The sequence below is a fragment of the Perissodus microlepis genome, chromosome 16 (assembly GCF_051167445.1).
Source record: "Perissodus microlepis isolate ML-2025 ecotype Zambia chromosome 16, ASM5116744v1, whole genome shotgun sequence".
Classification (NCBI taxonomy): Eukaryota; Metazoa; Chordata; class Actinopteri; order Cichliformes; family Cichlidae; genus Perissodus; species Perissodus microlepis.
This window is the reverse complement of record NC_140476.1, coordinates 26,830,101-26,847,020: the sequence shown is the minus strand read 5'-3', so window position 1 is coordinate 26,847,020 and position 16,920 is coordinate 26,830,101. Positions and strand designations below refer to the sequence as shown.

At 41.3% G+C, this 16,920-nt stretch overlaps 1 protein-coding gene across 1 annotated transcript; it reads left to right on the top strand.

The window, feature by feature from the left end:
* The first annotated feature begins 5,445 nt into the window (after positions 1-5,445).
* Positions 5,446-9,942, top strand: LOC146371059 (trace amine-associated receptor 13c-like). The gene is made up of 3 exons (XM_084908755.1): positions 5,446-5,615; positions 5,846-6,149; positions 9,430-9,942. The coding sequence occupies exons 1-3, from the start codon at positions 5,446-5,448 to the stop codon at positions 9,940-9,942; spliced, it is 987 nt and encodes a 328-aa protein (XP_084764881.1).
* The last annotated feature ends 6,978 nt before the right edge of the window (positions 9,943-16,920 follow it).

Sequence of the window (16,920 nt, the reverse complement as noted above, 5' to 3'; positions counted from 1 at the left end):
TGGGGGTATGAATAAAGAAAAAAGAACACTTGGACACTGCTAGCATAATGGATGCTAAACAAAAGATGGAGCATCACCAAATATGTTTCCAACAAGATATAACAAGAATAGAAAGTATAATGAAGCATATCTTGCCTTTGGCTTCACCTGCACAACGGTGGTGCCAAGGTAGGTTTCCCCAGTAGAATTTGTTTCTCCTGTGTTGGGAGCACACGCTGTTCAAATCACGGACAAACAGTATCCAACAGTCTTGATTTTTAGTTCACAAACACTTCTTATAATGACTAACTACTCCTGAAATTTTGGACATGTTAGCTCTAGGGGTGGGTTTTGATAATTGATTTATCGATTAAAATCGATTCAGACTTGGATAACGTGATATCGATTCATTAAAATCCTGCGTCGATTTTTTAATATAAATTTATTTTGCCCAAAACGCCAGAATCTCAGGTTAAACCTCACAAAATTTAAACAACCACCAAACAGCTAAAACAGTAAATGAGGGCAGGTACATGGATTCTGCACAAAGACGTAAACACAAAGCACGGACCCGCCGACGGATCAGAATCAGTGAGATGTCGCCTTTCTCATCCGACGGCACGGACACGGTCGGGGCTGAAAGCCGACAGCTCGCTGATTCTGATGTTTCGGCGGGTCCGCGCTTTGTGTTTACGCCCCTTTTGCGCTGATTCTAAAGCTGTTAGTTTGATCTCTCTCCAAACAATATTGACTAAACCAGCAGCAAAAAAAGATCCAAACTAAGCTTCACATAAACATCGTCATGAATTCCCTCTGACTTTTACTGTTTTGCTTCCACCACAATAAAATCACACTTCATGCACAGCTCTCTCTCTCTCTCTTTCTCTCTCTCTCTCTTCAAGAACAGTTTCCCGTCTAAAAATCAGTTTTCTGCATTATTCGCTTGCTTGTTACGCACAAGTCTACCGTTGTTTACGGCGCTGTCGGCCGCTGTTTTTTTTTTTCCTTTTACTTACTTCCGAAAAGAAAACCTAATTTCTGCTGTTCAATCGGCTTCTGAACAAATTTAAACTTTTAAAATTATGCAAAATGCAAAACGCTTAGCTGTGTCTCTAATAAAACCGCTGTAACTTCAGACGTAATGTTCATATGTTGATTAATGCTTTTCTTTCATTTTTGATGTACTGCAGAATATTTTTATAAAATCCCAGGCCAGGAAAACCACCTTCATGTTTTTCTGTGTTTTATCCTCAGCTGCTTTGACACAAAGGCATCTGCTGTGATGCTCACACCTTTGATAAAGTCTTGCGAGTGTCAGCTTCCTTTTTATAGATACAAAAATATGTAAATGTACTGATCTGAATTATAATATTTCTGCCTGTCTGAGGCAAAATTTCCCAGATTCAAATCGAATTGAATTGAATCGAATCGAATCGTGGATCGAATCGATTCGGGACCTTGTGAATCGGAATCAAATTGATTCTAGAAATCAGTGACGATACCCAGCCCTAGTTAGCTCTTTATACACTAAAGTTACAGTGGGATACAACTGCCAAAGTTTGTTCCTCTTGTCCAAATAACTGACAAACAGTATCCCACAGTTCTTTATGTTTTTAAAACCCATTTTGCACACAGAGGCATTTTTTGAAAAATGTTTCTCTTGAATATTCTTACACAGTAAAAAAACAAAAACAACTGCATGTAAAATAATTACACCATAAAGTCTGTTTGTTTTCCTATAAGAAATGATATGGAACATGAATAAAACTATAAACCCAGCAGTCTACAATTTCTTTAAATGCAATGATGGCCCAATGTTCAAGCTCTTTCCTCAAATTTCAAAGGACATAGATCCTTACTGAAGCTGTTTTGACAAAAATAAATAAATACATAAAATTTAAAAACTTGAGAGAAATCCTTTGTGTGTCAGTAGCTAAAAGACCTACTTAGTTTAACCCTCTGTGCTCTCTTACCAGCCCTGGATTACTGGATTACACTCCCTGCCTCTATGATTCACCTGCCATCTGCTTACTGCTGCTGAGGCTATCCAGCTCCTCTCCATAGCTGCAACCATTTGCAGCTGTCTTCATGTTCTTCCCATCAGCCACAAACAACAAAAAAGAAACATGGCTCTCAGTAGTAACATATGATGAACTGGTTTAATGTTGATACTCTTGGTATTATTAGTGCCTACGGACTCTGAGCCACCCAGGATAATAGTGATGCTATAATCTGCTTCCTCTGTAACTGTGGTTCTGCCAGACACCTCAGAGGCTATTATCCTAGAGTCTGAGGTCATAAACCATAAGTTAGAGTCCCAAAGCCAACTCTGGATGTCAGCTTTGTGGTTTTGTTTGTTGAACCTGTGCAAGCTGCTCAAGAGACTAAAAATGTGTTTCCTCTTGCTGAGCTAGCCAACCTTGAGTGTGTTTGTCCTGTGCCTGAGTCAGCTGATCCCAAGTATCTAGACTAGTGGTGCAACGGATCAGGGTTGATCCGTAATCCGAAACGATCCCACTCCACAATAACAACGACTAGATTCTCCCGATCGTTTACTCTTGCTGTCCTGTGAACAACATCGGCGTGGTGTTAATTGTTTGCTGTTTTCGCGATCGCGTCTTGAATGAGAATATCACCAGGTAAACTTGTGACATTTTTAAACATTTTGTTGTTCAACAGCACCAAGACTGACGGAGTGTGTTTGAGAAACCTCACAAGTGTCACAGATGACACATTTGGCGTTTTTTTGCTGGTTTGTCGGTAGCAGCTCCTGAAACGCAAGTCTGCCACACATCTGTTCGACCAAATCCAGTTAATCTGTGACGCCAGTTAATCTGGAACACCCTAACTACAAATGGGTGGACCTCCAGGGCAACGGAAAGCTACGTGACCGTGACCGCTCATTATATCACAGTGGAGTGGTAGATAGAAAGCCCTGTACTGCCCTACATTGCACCTTAATTTGTTTTTATATACCGTATTTTCCGGACTACAAAGCGCACCTGAATATTAGCCGCACAAGCTAAAATCAGGGGAAAATCCTGTTTTGTACATACATTAGCCGCACCTGACTAAAAGCCACAGGTGTTTTAATGTTTACTTACCATATGTAAGAGAATATGCACAAAGGGAATTGTCAGGAAAGAGATGGCTGTTTGGGAACACATCCCTTTTATTAATATTTTGAAAAACAAGTTACAGGTACATATTTGTATAACTTTTTATGTATATGTACAAGTACCAGTAATTACAAGTACGAAACATGTACTGTGCTTTATAAACGAGTAACAAATGTAGTGTATAACAATAACCTACAGCACACCAGAAAAATAGATTCGGCCTACCTTTTAGGCTCAGGTGCAGTGACACGGCTTTAACAAGAAGAAAAGTCAGTCACTCACCACCATCTTTCTCTTCTTCCTGCGCACTAAAACCCATAAAGTCCTCTTCACCAGTGTCGGAAACGAACAGGCTCAGGATGGCTTCGTCATCCACTCTCCGCTTCTCTCCTTCGTTGTCGCTTTCAAAACCAAAGAAATCCTCATTGTCAGTGTCAGAGTTGAACACCCTCTGAAGGGCCGTGGCGGTGTCCTCCTCTCCATCATGCAGCAGTCCTGCCCTTCGAAATCCGTTGGTGATTGTGGATGTTTTCACACTTATCCGCGTTGTCAGAATCCACTGGCAGACTTGGGCAAAACTTGCTCTTCGCATGCAACCAGTTTTGGTGAATGATTTATTGCCGCTCGTCATCCACGCCTCCCACTGAACGCGTAGTGCTACTTTGAATGCACGATTCACACTGATGTCGAGTGGCTGCAGGTGCTTCGTTGTGCCTCCAGGAATCACAGCTGGAATCGAGTTTGTGCTCTTAATGGCTGCTTTCACAGAATCTGTGATATGGGCCCTTATGCTGTCCACAACAAGCAACGCTTTTTTTGGCGAAAGAATCCTCCAGGTCGCTTCCCATAGCACTCTTGCAGCCATTCCTTCATTACGCTTTCCACCATCCATCCTTTCTTGTTGACTTTAACAGAGATGCCGCTCGGGATCTCTTCTCTTGGCATAGTAATCCGCTTAAAAATCACCATTGGTGGAAGTTTAAACCCTGATGCTGTGCAGCCCAGCACACAAGTGAAAGTCGTTCTCTCATGGCCAGTGGTTCTCACCGTGATGGTTGATTCACCTTGCTTGTTAACAGTCCTTGTGAATGAAAGCTTCCTTTGCTCCTGTAATACTCCTCTTGCTCTTGCTAATCAAGTTTGTTTTTCGCGCTCCGGACGGACATGTGACCAGCATTGTACTCTTGTGTGTCTGATCACATGCCCTTCCGCCAGGCAACGTAGTGCCGTACAACAGCGGAACAACCAAAACAAATCCTCTTACGATATCACAAAAATCATGGACGATCCTTAGAAAAGCCGCACCTGACTAAAAGCCGCAGGGTTCAAAGCTTATGCAAAAAGTAGCGGCTTATAGCCCGAAACATACGGAGTCTTGAGTTGAATGTTTTTAATAGACAAAAAATACTTAAATAAGTAAATGACGTGTTAAATTTTTGTCTTTTTTTTCTGCTGATCCGAAAATTGATCTGATCCGTGACGAAAAAAACGTGATCCGATCCGAACCGTGAGACTTTTGCATCACTAATCTAGACTATATAGTATCCTGCCCCTCTGCTTTGCCTTGCCCCCAGATCAACCTCCAGAGACCTCTCCTCTTCTTAATAGGCTGAACTGCTGAACTGTTCCTGAATCCTGCACTACATATAAGCTTTCCACTTGAACTTTTTTTTTCAGCCCTTGAGCCCCAGTTTATGTTTGAGTACACTGTATGAAGGTACATAAAATTGGAATGAATGAATTACAAATCTCACAGTTTTGCATCCCCTTTTCTTAAAAACATCTGAGAACCAGTTGCTGGATCATGGGAGAAGGATCTATTCTATCCTTGTCCGATAGCTGTCCATCAAAGTCCCAGAACATGACTCTTGTATTTTTCATCATGCTCCAAATAATTTAAATTCGTGAACGGTCTGTACTGTAGTCAAGTCACTTCAGCACTTGGACAGTTCAACTACCAAGCTATGCTGCTGTAATGGATGCAGTATATGGTTTAGTAATGTCTCAATGAAATATACAAGTCCTGTCCTGAAAAACATGCCATTTGGAAGAAAGCATATGTTGCTCTAAAACCTTTACATACCTGTCAGCACCAATGGTGTGTTTCCACATGTGCAAGCTGCCAATTCCATGGGCACTAATGCTGGAGAACAACAGCCAGTGTAAGATGGAGAAGAGAGTTCACTGGACAGAAAATAATTAAAGTCACGCTGCTGTGTTACGTCAGTGTCCATTGAGAACATATAAGAAAGGGGGAGGGGAGAAATGAAGGTCCAGAAACAGATAATTTCATCAGATTTGAAAGCTTAAACAGACTGTGTCTGCTGATACTCTTATCCTCATCTAGATGATGGAGAACAAGGACAGTATATGCTTTCCAGAAGTCTTCAACTCTTCCTGCAGGAGACCAGCATTTCACTGGTCTGAAGCTGTGCCCCTGAATACCCTGCTGTGCTCCATCTCTGTAATCACCATAGCTCTGAACCTCCTTGTCATCATCTCAGTCTCCTACTTCAGGCAGATTCCATTTTCTATTAGATTTAATTTGGGAAGTTTTCGAAATATGATCGTGCAAAACCTGATGTACAGAAAACCACCACTACACCTTTCTCCAAAACAAGTTATTTTAATTGTTTTACAAAGTTAAATTTAACATAATGTTATGGCAAGTTATGTGGCACTAACATAAAGTTTCTAATTTTTAGGGAAGATTTTTTTGGTAATGGTGCTTTTTTGACTTATTCCAGGCAGCTCCACACACCCACTAACATCCTCCTCCTCTCTTTGGCTGTGTCAGACTTTCTTGTGGGGCTCCTGTTGCTGCCTGGAGAAATCTTCCTAGGAATAGCCTGCTGGGCTTTCGGTAACCTTTTGTGTTCTCTCTTTAATTATGTGTCTTTCATCATTACCTCGGCTTCAGTGGGAAACATGGTTCTCATATCAGTTGACCGCTATGTGGCGATCTGTTATCCTCTGCATTATTCTACCAGAATTACTGTGACAAGAGTTAAACGTTCTGTTTGTTTGTGTTGGCTCTGTTGTGTTTTGTACAGTAGTTCGAGACATCTCATATGACACCATCTCTTGGTGGCGCTGTCACTTGGTGTTCGCTCGCTCTGCGGTAGAGTATCACTTCCTGTTCCTGCTCAAACACAGTGGTGTTTCTGAGTAGCTTATTTGCTTAGCAATTTAATTAACAACTTTTAAATACATTCTTCTTTCATAGTATAATCTTCACGTGCTTCATCCGAAGCACACTTTCTGTGTACTCACTACCTAATTTATAGCCAAAGTATTCACTCACTGTCTCTGTACTGTTTCGCTAGCTTAGCTCATAGCCGACTCGTTAGCACCATGGCTACTTCACCTGTCCCTCCTGCACTTTCTTGCTCATTGTGTCAGATGTTTAGTTACTCCTCGGCCTCCTTTAGCAGTAATGATATCTGTAACAAATGTAGCATATTTGCAGCTCTGGAGGCCAGGATTACTGAATTGGAGACTCGGCATTTAGTCTGTTATTAGACTCAATCGGCTTCTCTCAAAATGTAAAAGAACCCACCCACCACTTTAATCACACTCTAGATCTTGTTTTAACATATGGCATAGAAACTGAACATTTAACAGTGTTTCCTGAAAACCCTCTCCTGTCTGATCATTTCCTGATAACATTTACATTTACAATAATTGATTACACAGCGGTGGAGAGTAGATTTTATCAAAGTAGATGTCTTTCTGAAAGCGCTGTAACTAAGTTTAAGAATATAATCCACCCACTGTTATCATCTTCAATGCCCTGTACCAACACAGAGCAGAGCAGCTATCTGAACGCTACCCCAACAGAGGTTGATTATCTTGTTAATAATTTCACCTCCTCACTACGTACGACTCTGGATACTGTAGCTCCAGTGAAAACTAAGGTCTCTAATCAGAAGTACCTGACTCCGTGGTATAATTCTCAAACACGTACCCTAAAGCAGATGACTCGTAATCTGGAGAGGAAATGGCGTGTCACAAATTTAGAGGATCATCATTTAGCCTGGAGAAATAGTTTGCTGCTTTATAAGAAAGCCCTCCGCAAAGCCAGAACATCTTACTATTCATCACTGATTGAAGAAAATAAGAACAACCCCAGGTTTCTCTTCAGCACTGTAGCCAGGCTGACAAAGAGTCAGAGCTCTGTTGAGCCAACCATCCCTTTAACGTTAACTAGTAATGACTTCATGAACTTCTTCACAAATAAAATTTTTATCATTAGAGAAAAAATTACCAGTAATCATCCCACAGATGTAATATTATCTACAGCTACTCTTAGTACCATTGATGTTAAGTTAGACTCTTTTTCTCCAATTGATCTTTCTGAGTTAACTTCAATAATTACTTCCTCCAAACCATCAACGTGTGTTTTAGACCCCATTCCTACAAAACTGCTCAAAGAAGTCCTGCCATTGATTAATTCTTCGATCTTAAATATGATCAACCTATCTCTAATGGTCGGCTATGTACCACAGGCCTTCAAGCTGGCTGTGGTTAAACCTTTACTCAAAAAGCCATCTCTAGACCCAGCAGTCTTAGCTAATTATAGGCCAATCTCCAACCTTCCTTTCATATCAAAAATCCTTGAAAGAGTAGTTGTCAAACAGCTAACAGATTATCTGCAGAGGAATGGTTTATTTGAAGAGTTTCAGTCAGGTTTCAGAGCTCATCACAGCACAGAAACAGCTTTAGTGAAGGTTACAAATGATCTTCTTATGGCCTCTGACAGTGGACTCATCTCTGTGCTTGTCCTGCTAGACCTCAGTGCAGCGTTCGATACTGTCGACCATAATATCCTATTAGAGCGATTAGAACATGCTGTAGGTATTACAGGTACTGCACTGCAGTGGTTTGTATCATATCTATCTAATAGACTCCAATTTGTGCATGTAAATGGAGAGTCCTCTTCACACACTGAGGTTAATTATGGAGTTCCACAGGGTTCAGTGCTAGGACCAATTCTGTTTACATTATACATGCTTCCCTTAGGCAGCATCATTAGAAGACATAGCATACATTTTCACTGCTATGCAGATGACACCCAGCTCTATCTGTCCATGAAGCCAGATAACACACACCAATTAGTTAAACTGCAGGAATGTCTTAAAGACATAAAGACCTGGATGGCCGCTAACTTTCTGCTTCTTAATTCAGATAAAACTGAGGTTATTGTACTCGGCCCTGAAAATCTTAGAAATATGGTATCTAACCAGATTCATACTCTGGATGGCATTACCTTGGCCTCCAGTAACGCTGTGAGGAACCTTGGAGTCATTTTTGACCAGGACATGTCCTTCAACGCACATATTAAACAAATATGTAAGACTGCTTTCTTCCATTTGCGCAACATCTCTAAAATTAGAAATATCCTGTCTCAGAGTGATGCTGAAAAACTAGTTCATGCATTTATTACTTCCAGGCTGGACTACTGTAATTCATTATTATTAGGATGTCCAAAAAACTCACTGAAAAGCCTTCAGCTAATCCAAAATGCTGCAGCAAGAGTACTGACAGGGACTAGAAGGAGAGAGCATATTTCTCCTGTTTTGGCTTCCCTTCATTGGCTTCCTGTTAAGTCCAGAATTGAATTCAAAATCCTGCTCCTCACATACAAGGTCTTAAATAATCAGGCCCCATCTTATCTTAATGACCTTGTAGTACCATATCACCCTATTAGAGCACTTCGCTCTCGCTCTGCAGGCCTACTTGTTGTTCCTAGAGTATTTAAAAGTAGAATGGGAGGCAGAGCCTTCAGTTTTCAGGCCCCTCTTCTGTGGAACCAGCTTCCAGTTTGGATTCGGGAGACAGAAACTATCTCTACTTTCAAGATTAGGCTTAAAACTTTCCTTTTTGCTAAAGCATATAGTTAGGGCTGGACCAGGTGACCCTGAATCCTCCCTTAGTTATGCTGCAATAGACGTAGGCTGCCGGGGGATTCCCAAGATGCATTGAGTTTTTCCTTTCCAGTCACCTTTCTCACTCACTATGTATTAATAGACCTCTCTGCATTGAATCATATCTGTTATTAACCTCTGTCTCTCTTCCACAGCATGTCTTTTATCCTGTCTTCCCTCTCTCACCCCAACCGGTCGCAGCAGATGGCCGCCCCTCCCTGAGCCTGGTTCTGCCGGAGGTTTCTTCCTGTTAAAAGGGAGTTTTTCCTTCCCACTGTCGCCAAAGTGCTTGCTCATAGGGGGTCATATGATTGTTGGGTTTTTCTCTGTATCTATGAAGCGCCTTGAGGCGACTTTTGTTGTGATTTGGCGCTATATAAATAAAATTGAATTGAATTGAATTGAATAGTGTCCTTTTAAAAGATGAGCTGATTCAACCAGGAAGGCATAATTCCTGCTATGGAGAATGTGTTTTTGTCATCAACTTTATTGCAGGAACTGTTGATCTTTTGTTAACCTTTATTGTTCCTATTTCTGTTATCGTAGTTCTGTATATGAGAGTATTTGTAGTGGCTGTGTCTCAGGCCCGTGCCATGCGCTCTCATGTTACAGCTGTCACACTGCAGCTTTCAGTGAATCTGACAACAAAGAAATCTGAGTTGAAAGCAGGAAGGACTCTTGGTGTTCTAATAGTTGTGTTTCTCATGTGTTTCTGTCCATACTATTGCGTCTCTCTTGCAGGGGAAGACTCACTCAGTGAGTCATCCACATCAATTGTCCGTTATCTCTTCTATTTTAACTCCTGTTTGAACCCTCTGATCTATGCACTATTTTACTCCTGGTTTAGAAAAGCTATTAAACACATTGTCATGCTTCAGATATTTCACACTGGCTCCCATGAGGCCAACATACTATAGAGAGGACCTAAATGAGTGAATAAGTGAAATCTGCTGAACATATATTTTTATCCTTAACCCGTATAATGTTATGCAAGATGCCTGGAATCATTTTGTTGTTTTAGCTCCAAAACTGTCATAAAATCAGCTGTATGTTCTTTGGTCTCTTTTCAACATCTGGTATGTAGTTGTTTGGCATTACTGTACACTACCAGTGTGTTATCAACGATTAAAAACAGAAGAACACAAAAAAACAAAGTTGAAATTTTTACGTTTTTCCTGAATGAGGCACTCAGAATGTACATAAATATGTAAAAAAATATATATCATTTTCAATTTGAACTCTAAGCTGTAAAATACTGAATAATATCAAGTATGTGACCTTTGGCCATGTGGTTTGTTATTGGAAATCTTTTTCTAAATAAGTCACTGTGTTTTTGGCCCCTTGAATAGCTCCAAATGAAGCTCCTCTCAAGCTATAGGCAAAAGCCTACATTGCACTGCTGGCACTTTTTGCTTGCTTTTATACAATATATTTTCCTGAGTCCATGTTACATCCCGGTCTAGGGGTACACAAGTGCAACATAAAGGCTAAAAAGGGTCCCCAAAGCCAGACCCAAATAGCCAATATACTGTTAAAGGTGAGGTTTATTGCCACCAATAACACCAAAACTGAAAGCATTAACTCCAGGGTTACCAAGGGTCAAAATAATAAACAAAAGAAGCTATTTCAAAAAAGTGCTACCTAAACCCTGCATGAAACAAAACTAAACAAAAGACAAGCACTAATGTTAGCGCCCTAATTTAACAAGCAAAAGAAAACAACAAATAGGTAGTTCACCCCCTTCTGCTTCAGTGCTTATTTACAAATGGACCAGACTATTTACAACACTATATACAAAACCTAATTTCTCTCAGAAGACTAGTACTCCACTGCACTTTGCTGAATTAACCAACTGAATTCAACCTTTCTACTACTGTTATTATTCCCTATATAAAAGTATTTGTGGTTTTGTTATGTTATTTGTGGTTTTGTGGTTAGTGGCTTTGGTTCATTGTAAAACAAAGATGGTAATGAAGGAGCTGGGCAACAAACGTTCTGTGACGTTCAGTCCTGTGACTTTATAGTGGAAGGTGTTAATTTACAGGATAATATTATTAATTGTGTCTATAGACTTTCATTTTCCTGTTAAGGAAGGAGAAACGTTTACAATCAATTAGACAGAAAAAAAGACAGCCTACCATACTAAGTTTATCTGAACAGCAACAAAAATGTGGACCCATATGACCAAAAGTACAGTACTTCCTCAGAAAACCTAAAATATTGTTGTCTGTTTTTTACAAATAGAAAACTAAAGTATTTGTCTTATGATTATGTTAATATATAGTTTTGTAATACTTTAAGCAACTTAAACGCTCTAAGAGGCATTCCTAAACCAGCTGAGAGATGTAACCTCAAGCATTTCCAGTGCCTGCTCCAGGGTCTCCTCCAAGTGTGTCATGCCCAAGCAATCTAAACTGGCTCCTTTCAATGTGAAAGACTGCACTGTAAAAACTATGCAAACTTGTTGCCTCAAAAAAAATTGAGTAAAGTTGACTTAAGACGACTAAGGTTTTGCAACTTATTCACTTTGAGTACAGAGTATAAAACCTATTTAGTTTCCAGAACTCAAAAAAGCTATGCATAACTAAGTAAAGCTTACTTAAGATGACTGTTAGGATAACTTATTCATTGCAAGTCTGCAGTATTAAGAATAACTTGATATTTCTGACTGTGCAATACTAATTGTTTACCTACTGACAAACATTTCAAGTTCAACTAAATTAAAAACCAATTTGTGGTAACCTGAATATGATTAAAAAATAATTAACAACACTTTTTGTAATGATGTTAAAATCAGCCCAACTTTTATTTTCAAATGCAAAAAAGTATAATAGCCAACATACTGGACACTGTTCTGCTGAACAACAAACAATTATATTGCCATCATTGTTATAATCTTACAATGAAACAAAGTCTCAGATTTAATTATTCTGAAACTAAGTTTAGGCTTTCCACAGCTTTTTTTTGTACTTACATTACTTATATAATCAAAATAAAATTTTTATTTATTGTTCAGTCACAAGTGCAGTCTCTAGTTTAAATAACACTTTTTTTTTCATTCAAACACAGGAGCTGGAATGTTGTAATATTTTAAGGATGGCTTGTTTCCAGTCCAGGCATTACTGCCTGAATGACTATCATGGATCGAGGTGATCCAAATGTAAGTGCAGAAGAAAGTCTTTAACTTCCCTTAAGTACAGTGGCAGTGGATGTGGGTTGGAGATGCAATGAGCTTGAACCTGCAGGTGACCATCTTCACTGACCACACCATCTGTGACGGAGGACTCATCTCTCCTCGTGTCCTACAAGCAAACAATCATATTTTTTGGAACACCAACTTATTTGCTTTCTTAAAACATTTTTTTCTGCACTGCGTATAGATCAGACTCCAATTTAGACAATCTCAGGCCCCCTCCCCACCAGAGAGGGGAGGATGTCAATCTGGATAGCCCTGACCACCACCCAACACACAATATGTCATGTATATTTTAAAAAAAGGGCTATGCAAACATGGCCAATAACTTTCATTCTAATGATGTGCAAATTTATTTGAGCACAAATTTCACTGTTCAAAAACTTCACTATATACAGTGCAGACAATGTAGACCCTCTAAACCAGCGGTCCCCAACCTTTTTTGCGCCACGGACCGGTTTATGCCTGACAATATTTTCACAGACCGGCCTTTAAGGTGTCGCGGATAAATACAACAAAATAAAACTAGTACCGGTACCGAAAAAAAGATTTATTCATAACACATGGGAAAAGACCCAGGAAAACCGAGTTAATAATGAAAATGATAACAAAATAACGCTAAAAACCGATAAAAACCCTGAAAACCATACATTTCACACCCGAGCCTCAACTCTCATGGCCCGGTACCAAACGACTCATGGACCGGTACCGGCCCGTAGCCCGGGGGTTGGGGACCGCTGCTCTAAACTAAGTTTGGGGGATGTGATCTTTCAAGAAATACAGACATTACTGGAGTCATCAGCAACAGCATAGTGCAGTCATATCTCAAGTCTAATAACAGAAGACAGGAAAAGATCAGTAAAGAAACAACTTCCAAAAACCAAAGCACAAATGAGGGGCTAAGAATATACAGTTCATAAAGGTTTATATGAGCTGTCCAAAAATTCAGGGACCGCATCCTCCTGAGGCCACATTTGTAGGCCAATTATGTCACAGCGACCGACGAAGGCTGTCCAAATTCGAAGACTCCGGCCGAAGACTCAATTCTCAAGTACGCAAGTCTGTACTTGCGTTCTATGAGCTGATTCTCATTCCCACTTGGCTGCGAACTATTCCTGTACGAGCTGGAGGCCATCACCTGATGAAGCCAAAAGAACCATGTCATCTCAAAAAGCAGAGATGACATTCTGAGACTGCCCAAGTGGAAGCCTTCCGCCACTTGGCTACACCTAGAAATTCTGTCCATGAAAATTATGAACAGAATCAGTGACAAAGATGACAAAGGGCAGCCCTGGTGAAGTCCATCACCCACCGGCAACAAGTCCAATGTATTGACAGCTATGTGGACCAAGATTTTGCAACGAATTGAATTGCCTGTAACAATGACCAGACACACACCATACTCCTGGAGCACCTCCCTACCGGACACTCCGAGGGACACGGCCAAATGCCTTTTCCAAATCCACAAAACACATATAGACTGGTGGGGCAAACTCTATGCATCCTCCAGTATCCTCAAGAGAATAAAGAGATGGCCCAATGTTCCACAACCAGGAAAAGGGTGGGGTGCTCACTCTGGGTTAGGAACGAGTTCCTGCTCCAAGTGGAGCACATTGTTCCTCCTGTATCTTTCCAAGGGAGGCTGAGGAGTGTGATCCCCCTATATCAGAATCAAAATCAGTATACTTTATTAATCCCTAAGGAAATTATGTAGGTTTAGTTGCTCCAGAACAGTAACAGAAACAGACTAGGCCATTTAACAATACAATATGTCGCAGATTTACACATTTAAGAAATAGCACAATACATACAAATCACTCAATAATATATATCAAGGATTGACAGAGGTGATTGTAAATAAATATCAAGAATACTGACAGCAACATTACTGAGTAGAAAAGAGTGTGTGCAAAAAGGATGAAACTATTGTAGTGTTTACAGTGTACAAGATGGAGGAGTTGTTCAGGGAGATGGCCACTAGCAGAATAATTTCCTGTGTTGTTCAGTGGTGCTTTTTGATAATCTCAGTCTCTCACTGAACGTGCTCCTGTGGCTAGCAAGCATGTCATGGAGTGGGTGGGAGATATTATCCAACATTGTCTTTAAATTGGACAACATCCACCTTAAGGGAATCCAGCTCCATCCTCATAACATTACTGGCCTTGTGGATCAATTTATTGAGTCTGTTGGCATCTGCGAATCTTAACCTGCTCCCCCAGCATGCAACCACATAGAGGATAGCACTGGCCACAACAGACTCACAGACAAATCCTGAGCATTGTCTGACAGATGTTGAAGGACTTCAGCCGCCTCAGAAAATAGAGATGACTCTAGCCTTTCCTGTAAAGTGCAGTGTTGTTTTTAACCCAGTCCAGTTTATTGTCTATGTATACTCCAAGGTATTTATAGTCCTCCACAATGTCCACATTGATCCCCTGGATTGAAACAGGGGTTAAGTCCACCATCAATTCCTTGGTCTTTGCCACGTTGAGCTGCAGATGTTTCTGCTTGCACCATGTAACAAAGGAATCAACCTGGTCAGCCCGGTACTCTGACTAATCACCCCTGCTGATGCATCCAACCACCGGAGAGTCATCAGAAAACTTCTGAAGATAGCAGGTCTTTGTGCAGTGGCTGTAGTCTGTGGTGTAGAGGGTGAAGAGGAAGGGGGAGAGGACGTTCCCTTGTGGTGGCCCTGGTGGTCACCACCTCAAAGCCCCCAAAGCGCTCCATTGAGCTCCCTCCCTATGATTACCTTGTCAGACACACAATGTGGAAAACGCACATATTGTGGTCTTCGCTGTCAGCATTTATGTTAGCTTATCACCCAGGAGGGTTGGCCTGATGGTGTTGAATGCACTGGAAAAGTCAAAAAACATGACCCTCACAGTGCTCACCGGCTGGTCCAGATGGGTGTAGACACAATGGAGCAGGTAGATGATGGTGTCCTCAGGGCGGGGCTGGTAAGCAAACTGAAGGGGATCCTGATGTGGTCTGACTATGGGTTGGAGCTGGTCCAGGATAAGTCCTTCCAGAATCTTCATGAATGTGGGAGGTCAGTGCCACAGGCCTGTAATGCTGGGGGCCACTGCGTCTTTGGTACAGGGATGAGGCATGATGTCTTCCACAGCACTTGGACCCCCTGTAGACTCAGACTCAACATGAACAGTTTATGAAAGACTCCACAAAGCTGGGAGGTGCAGGCCTTAAGGACACGGGGACTCACCCTGTTTGGTCCAGCAGACTTGCCTGAGTGGAGTCTCCTCATTTGCTTCTGAACCTGGTCATGAGTGACAGTAATATGTGGGGGAGAGGTGTCAGGACTTTCACCGGAGGCAACTATGTGGAGAGAGAGGGAGACAGTGCACAGTTCAATGTCCGGGCAGCAAATCCTTTCTTTGATTGTTACGTGGGCAGGGTTACACCAACGGTTGTCAACAAGAACAGCAAGCCCCCGTCCTTTCACCTTACCGTTTGCGGCGCTGTCCCTGTCTGCCCGAACAGCGTGGAAGCCTTCCACGAATGCGTTGTGGTCAGGAATATCCTGGTGCATCCATGATTCAGTGAAACACATCGAGCTACACTCCCGGTATTTCCTCTGACTCCGTGGAGAAGTCAGAAATACTGCTGTCTCACCGTCTCCTTCCTTGTCCTCTTCTGTCCTCCACCTCTGCATCCTCGGTGTGTTTTCCTCCAGATTTCAGCTGGTACATCTGTGGTTCTGACCAATGAGCAGGCGACATCAGTGCGATCAGCTGATCTCTCGAGTAAGCAGCCTGTGTGTATGTAGTAGTTGTGTTGTGGTCCCATTGCTCAATAAAGGTAACAGTTCTGCGGTCACAAGCAGAACAAAAATTCTCTCGATCCACATGACTGAACGAAAGAGATTCAAACAGACCAAAGTCCAAGTAAAGAAAAAGAATAAGTAAGAAAAAAGCTAAACTAAAGAGAAAAAAGCAGGAGCAATTGTAACAGGCCTCACGCTGGTTGACAAGCGCACAAAATCTATATCTTGATGCATGCTCAATCATCCAGATAAGTAAATCCCAAAAGGTTCTTTCTGTACTGGACATAGCGTTTTCTTTGGGAGAAACATTTCATCACTCATCCAACTTCAGTCTGAGCTGACTGCGGGTTTCCCCAACCTTCCCAAAGTTTCTCCCACTGAAAACTGTACTTCCAAATGAGCAGAATCAGCATTTTTGGGTTGGCTATAGTTGGAACACACCCTTTGATCCCTTTTCTTAAAAATGGGTACCAACACCCTAGTCTGGCAATCAATAGGTACGACCCCTTATCTCCACAAAACATTGTAGACGCGCGTAAACCAAGACAGTTCTACAATATCCAGACCCTTCAGGAACTCAGGACGAACCTCATCCACCCCAGGGGCCCTGCCACCAAGGAGTTGTTGTTTAACTGCCTCACCCTGGAGATAGACGAGTCATCGCCCTTGTCCCTAGACTGCTTCCTCCAAAGAAGACATGCCAGTGGTATTCTTTTCACCACCTGACAATGTTCTCAGTCAGAGTCAGGAGCATGCTACACGCACTATACACACATTTACTTTTCATGTTCATACTTGAGGTAACTTGTTTGATGCATATTCAGAAAATTGATGTTTGAGAATATTTTACATTTTATCATTATTTCAGTTTATTTTGAAAAGTCTCAAGGATGTTGAGCTTTATTGTGAAAGGTT

Bases quoted from the DNA above. Each gene is read 5' to 3' on its own strand.
- LOC146371059 (XM_084908755.1), top strand. From the start codon at position 5,446: ATGATGGAGAACAAGGACAGTATATGCTTTCCAGAAGTCTTCAACTCT. The intron at 5,616-5,845 runs GCAGATTCCATT...GACTTATTCCAG, and splicing joins ATCTCAGTCTCCTACTTCAG to GCAGCTCCACACACCCACTA. The intron at 6,150-9,429 runs AGTAGTTCGAGA...TGAATTGAATTG, and splicing joins GGCTCTGTTGTGTTTTGTAC to AATAGTGTCCTTTTAAAAGA.